Source organism: Somniosus microcephalus, chromosome 24 (assembly GCF_052327205.1).
Source record: "Somniosus microcephalus isolate GS21.2 chromosome 24, FLI_Smic_1.0, whole genome shotgun sequence".
Classification (NCBI taxonomy): domain Eukaryota; kingdom Metazoa; phylum Chordata; class Chondrichthyes; order Squaliformes; family Somniosidae; genus Somniosus; species Somniosus microcephalus.
The window spans coordinates 4,157,103-4,163,102 of record NC_141010.1 but is presented as its reverse complement, the minus strand read 5'-3'; the positions used below and the strand labels follow the sequence as shown (position 1 = coordinate 4,163,102).

General features: G+C 55.5%; 1 protein-coding gene across 1 annotated transcript in view; it reads left to right on the top strand.

Moving 5' to 3' along the window:
- The first annotated feature begins 1,942 nt into the window (after positions 1 to 1,942).
- Positions 1,943 to 6,000, top strand: part of krt222 (keratin 222) — a 40,637-nt gene continuing 36,579 nt past the window's right edge. Inside the window, exons 1-2 of the mRNA XM_085966009.1 lie at positions 1,943 to 2,068; positions 2,265 to 2,393. Of these exons, the coding sequence (XP_085822135.1) occupies positions 1,973 to 2,068; positions 2,265 to 2,393 (225 nt within the window). The 5' untranslated portion in view covers positions 1,943 to 1,972. The remainder of the gene's footprint in view (positions 2,069 to 2,264; positions 2,394 to 6,000) is intronic.

Genomic DNA, 6,000 nt, shown 5'->3' with positions numbered 1-6,000 from the left:
GGGGCAATACTGAGGGAGTGCTGCACTGTCAGAGGGCAGTACTGAGGGAGTGCTGCATTGTCGGAAGGGCAGTACTGAGGGAGCGCCGCACTGTCAGAGAGGCAGTACTAAGGGAGCACTGCACTGTCGGAGTGGTGGTACTGAGGGAGTGCTGTATCTTCGGAGGGGAAATACTGAGGGAGTGCCGCACAGTCGGAGGGGCAGTACTGAGGGAGCGCTGCACTGTTGGAGGGGCAGCGCTGAGGGAGCACTGCACTGTCGGAGTGGTGGTACTAAGGGAGTGCTGTATTTTCGGAGGGGCAATACTGAGGGAGTGCCGCACAGTCGGAGGGGCAGTACTGAGGGAACGTTGCACTGTCGGAGGGGCAGCGCTGAGGGAGTGCTGCACTGTCGGAGGGGTAGTACTGAGGGAGTGCTGCACTGTCAGAGGGGCAGTACTGAGGGAGTGCTGCACTGTTGGAGGGGCAGTACTGAGGGAGTGCTGCACTGTTGGAGGGGCAGTACTGAGGGAGTGCTGCATTGTCGGAAGGGCAGTACTGAGGGAGCGTTGCACTGTCAGAGGGGCAGTATTGAGGGAGTGCTGCACTGTCAGAGGGACAGTACTGAGGGAGTGCCGCACTGTCGGAGGGGCAGTAGTGAGGGAGTGCTGCACTGTCGGATCGGCAGTACTGAGGGAGTGCCGCACTGTTGGAGGGGCAGTACTGAGGGAGCGCCGCACTCTTGGAGGGGCAGTACTGAGGGAGCACTGCACTGACGGAGGGGCAGTACTGAGGGAGTGCTGCACTGTCGGAGGGTCAGTACTGAGGGATTGCCGCACTGTCGGAGGGGCAGTACTGAGGGAGCGCTGCACTGTTGGAGAGGCAGTGCTGAGGGAGCGCCGCACTGTCGGAGGGGCAGTACTGAGGGAGCACCGCACTGTTGGAGGGGCAGTACTGAGGGAGCGCTGCCATGTTTGTGGTACTGCCTTTCGGATGAGATGTTAAACTGAGGTCCCATCTGCTCTCTCAGGTGGACATAAAAGATCCCATGGCACAATTTCGAAGGGTAGGGGAGTTATCCCTGGTGTCTTGGCCAATATTTATCCCTCAAACCAACACTTTAAAAAAATAGATAATGTGGTCATTATCACATTGCTGTTTGTGGGATCTTGTGCGTAATTTGTATTCCGTGTTTCCTACATTATAACAGTGACTACACTTAAAAAAGAAGGTACTTCATTGCTCGTAAATCGCTTTGGGACATCCTGAGGTCGTGAAAGGCGCTATAGAAATGCAAGTCTTTCTTTCTTTCAAGTACGTGCAAACAATTATTTGTCGACATCCGTCTGTTGCTGTCTGCTTGGTTTTCATAAGAATTAGGAGCAGGAGTCGGCTAATCGGCCCCTCGAGCCTGCTCCGCCATTCAATAAGATCATGGCCGATCTTCGACCTCAACTCCACTTTCCCGCCCGATCCCCACATCCCTCGATTCCTTTAATATCCAAAAATCTATCGATTTCTGTCTTGAATATACTCAACGACTGAGCCTCCACAGCTCTCCTGTGTACACATTTGTGTGTGGATTTGTGCATGCACATTTCTGCACAATAGTGAGAGTGAGTGTGCACGTGTGTTTGTGTGTGAACTGACAGTGGGACAAGGCAGGCTGCTCTGGTGCAAAGGTTGCACAGCGGAAGGCCAAGTGTCCTGATGGGAATGTTAATGCCTGCCTGATTTTAAACTGCACAACATTAAATCACTCACGCCTGTCAGTCTGTGCAGGACCGGGCTGTAAAACCATTGAGTGCCTCTGAGGTTACACGGGCTAAGGTTGATGTGTTAACCGAGCCGGGTGCTGGTGTTTTTTAAACCCAGGTGTTTGAGGGCAGTACTGCTTTATGCTAATGATGCTGCCTGTGTCGTGCAGCAAGCCTGTGCTCTGCCAGCCTGATATTACCCAGTCAGTGCCAGTGGAGGATGGGAGCAGAAGAGGAATGGAGTTGTCCCAGCTCCTTACAGACATCAAGAAGCATTATGAAAAGATTATACAGAGGAACCGGATGGATATAGACGCCTGTATCAGCACTCAGGTATATTTATTCCAGCAAGGCCTCTCTCTCCGTGTTAAAGGCTGTATAGGATAATTACCTCACTGCAATACCGGCCTGCGATTTCCAGCCTCCTTACTGTGCCTGAAATGTGACAACAGAGACGCAGTATTACAGACACACAGTCGGAATTGCTAGCACTCTGGTATTGGTGATTTTTCATTATCTCTTTCTGTAGCTGCTGGATGTCAGTGATGCGGAGATGAATAAGGATGAAAACTCACTGCAGGCGGCCAGGGCAGAGCTGAATGATGCCAGACGCCAATGGCAAAGCCTCCAGGTGGAACTAGAATCTCTCCATGCTCTGGTAAGAGTGAATGGGAGATATTGATTAGAACTATTTTTAAAAAATTGTTCCTCGCTAGTTTTCTGCCTCGACTCCTGATTTGAATGTTGTTCCACTAGTGCCTGCCACTGTCCGTACCTTACGCAGAACGCCATTCGTCGTGTATGAGCCCCAGCAGTGAGTGTCCGCAGCTATTCCACTGTAGTTGGCATCACAGCCAAAACCCAATGTCCTGAGATGCTGACTTTCCAGCAATGGCGACTGGCCAGTGATCAGGAGGGGTGCCCCTGGCTGATTCTTCCACCGTCCCAATCCAGGGGCGCTGAGGCTATCTATAACACCCCGACTCCTGGCTCAGCCGAGATCGACTAATGTCACATTACTCAACACTATTCCCGTTGCTGATTGGTGCTCAGTGCCTCCTGCTGCGATGTGCGGGTGTGAGGATTGTGCGCAGTCTATGATGGCCTCCACAATTGGCACCCACTGCCTCGCCTAGCACACGCGCAGCACCCTCTGAGGAGAGACTCAAAACCCCACCATGAGTCAGCACCTTCAGGTGTAGGAAATGGAAGGATGGGGAAAGAGAATGCTGTACAGGCAGGGCATCTCCTGATAGGGGAGCAGCAAGGACATAGCTGGAAACCTGCTCTTTGATATGGTGCTGCGTGACTGTCCAGACCTACTGTACAGTCATTGAAGACTAATCGACTGTACAGGCTGACTTGAGACCCAGATCGTACTGTCCAAGGATCGGATACAGATAAAAGAACAACTAGGAATGGCGGGCATTTAAAAACGTCAAGTGGACAGCAGTGTAACTAGGCAGGGTCTAGAAATTAGAGCGAGGCCTTTCAGGATAGAAATTAGCAAACATTTCTACACACAGAGGGTGGTAGAAGTTTGGAACTCTCTTCCGCAAACGGCAATTGATGCTAGATCAATTATTAATTTTAAATCGGAGATTGATAGATTTTTGTTAACCAAAGGTATTAAGGGATATGGGGCGATAGATTCCCTGGCTGCACTTTGCCCCGTCAGCTGATGGAGAGGATGCTGCCGGGGGGAGTGAGTGTTAATGGGGTGACGGAGGAGGCTCGTGTGCACGGAGCAGGTGGGCCGAACGGCCTGTTTCTGTGTAACCGGGAAAGGGTTGGAACTCGGGTGATGGTGGGGCGTAACTGAGGGGGCTGAGTGGGGGAGGGGCTCTGTGGGGGAGGGGCTGTGAGTGGGGGCGGGGCTGTGAGTGGGGGAGGGGCTCTGTGGGGGGCGGGGCTGTGAGTGGGGGAGGGGCTCTGTGGGGGCGGGGCTGAGTGGGGTGGGGCTGTGAGTGGGAGGGGCCCTGTGGGGGAGGGGCACTGTGGGGCGGGGCTCTGTGGGGGGCAGGGCTCTGTGGGGGAGGGGCTGTGAGTGGGGGTGGGGCTCTGTGGGGGTGGGGCTATGAGTGGGGGAGGGGCTCTGTGGGGGAGGGGCTGTGAGTGGGGGCGGGGCTGTGGGTGGAGGAGGGGCTCTATGGGGAGGGGCTCTGTGGGGAGGGGCTATGTGGGGGCGCGGCTGTGAGTGGGGGAGGGGCTCTGTGGGGCGGGGCTGTGTTGGGGGGCTGTGCGTGGGGGCGGGGCTGTGAGTGGGGGTGGGGCTGTGAGTGGGGGCGGGGCTGTAAGTGGGCAGCTGTGAGTGGGGGAGGGGCTGTGTTTGGGGGTGGGGCTGTGAGTGGGAGGGGGGCTGTGTTTGGGGGCGGGGCTGAGTGGGAGGGGCTGAGTGGGGGAGGGGCTGTGAGTGGGGGCAGGGCTGTGAGTGGGAGGGGCTGTGTTTGGGGGCAGGGCTGTGAGTGGGAGGGGCTGTGAGTGGGAGGGGCTGTGAGTGGGGGTGGGGCTGTGAGTGGGAGGGGCTGTGTGGGGGGGAGGGGCTGTGAGTGGGGGCGGGCTGTGAGTGGGGGCAGGGCTGTGAGTGGGAGGGGCTGTGTTTGGGGGCAGGGCTGTGAGTGGGGGAGGGGCTGTGAGTGGGAGGGGCTGTGTGTGGGGGAGGGGCTGTGTTTGGGGGCGGGGCTGTGAGTGGGAGGGGCTGTGTGTGGGGGAGGGGCTGTGTTTGGTGGTGGGGCTGTGAGTGGGGGGCGGTGCTGTGAGTGGGGGCGGGGCTGTGAGTGGTGGAGGGGCTGTGAGTGGGGGTGGGGCTGTGAGTGGGGGCAGGGCTGTGAGTGGGAGGGGCTGTGTTTGGGGGCAGGGCTGTGAGTGGGAGGGGCTGTGAGTGGGGGAGGGGCTGTGAGTGGGAGGGGCTGTGTGTGGGGGAGGGGCTGTGTTTGGGGGCGGGGCTGTGAGTGGGAGGGGCTGTGTGTGGGGGAGGGGCTGTGTTTGGTGGTGGGGCTGTGAGTGGGGGCGGGGCTGTGAGTGGGGGCGGGGCTGTGAGTTGGGGCGGGGCTGAGTGGGGGCGGGGCTGTGAGTGGGGGAGGGGCTGTGAGTGGGGGTGGGGCTGTGAGTGGGGGTGAATGGTGGGAGGGGCTGTGAGTGGGGGCGGGGCTGTGTGTGGGAGGGGCTGTGTTTGGGGGGGCGGGGCTGAGTGGGCGGGGCTGTGTTTGGGGGCGGGGCTGCCACCAGACCTGAAATAAAGTGAATTCCAATTAAAGCATTTTAAAATAATTGGCAAAAGAACCACAGGGGAGATGAGGACAATGTTTTTTACGCAGCGAGTTGTTGTGATCTGGAACGCGCTGCCTGAAAGGGCGGTGGGAGCAGATTCAATAGTAACTTTCAAAAGGGAATTGGATAAATACTTGAAAAGGAAACATTTGCAGGGCTCTGGGGAAAGAGCAGGGGGAGTGGGACTAATCGGAGAGCTCGTTCAAAGAGCCGGCACAGGCACGATGGGCCGAATGGCCTCTTTCTGCGCTGTGTGATTCGATGAATCTTTTGGTCAGTAAGAGGTGTCTTGGTCCAACAAGCCGACTCCCTCTGAAGGTATGAATCTTCTGCTAACAAATTCTTCAGTGGATTTCTAAGTTGGACAATAGATGTTTTATTAATGATGGGAGCGTTACTCCGTATTTTTAACGCACAGCGCATTAATCTGCTGCTGAGCGGTAGCTGCGCGTTACCTGGCCTGCCCCTGTCAGCCCACAATGTCTAGATATCGAGTACATCCTGAGCTCACTTCGGTTCCAGTTCCTCTCAGACAGGCCCCGAAGCCCATTAGATGCGATTGATTCTCAGTAAATTGGCAACAGTTGACAGCCACTTGGTTTCTCATTTTCTTTTGAAATTATATTAATCTGCAATAAAGTAGGTCTACGTGCCCTTCCTCTTAACCTTTTAAATTATAAATTCCTCTGTGCACATTTATAATAGAGACTGTCCATTTAAACTAGTCACTGTGTAATTACACCTCCCGCCAGTGCAGCTATATATGTAATATATATATGTAATATCAAAAAAAATAGAAAGTCTTCCATTTATGTAGCATCTTTCACCACATCAAGACATGCCAAAGTGCTTTAGAGTCATAGCGGCACAGAAGGAGGCCATTCAGCCCATCGAGTCCGTGCCGGCTCTCTGTAGAGCAATCCAGTCAGTCCCACTCCCCCGCTCTATCCCCGTAGCCCTGCAGGTTTATTTCCCCCAAGTGCCTATCCAGTCTC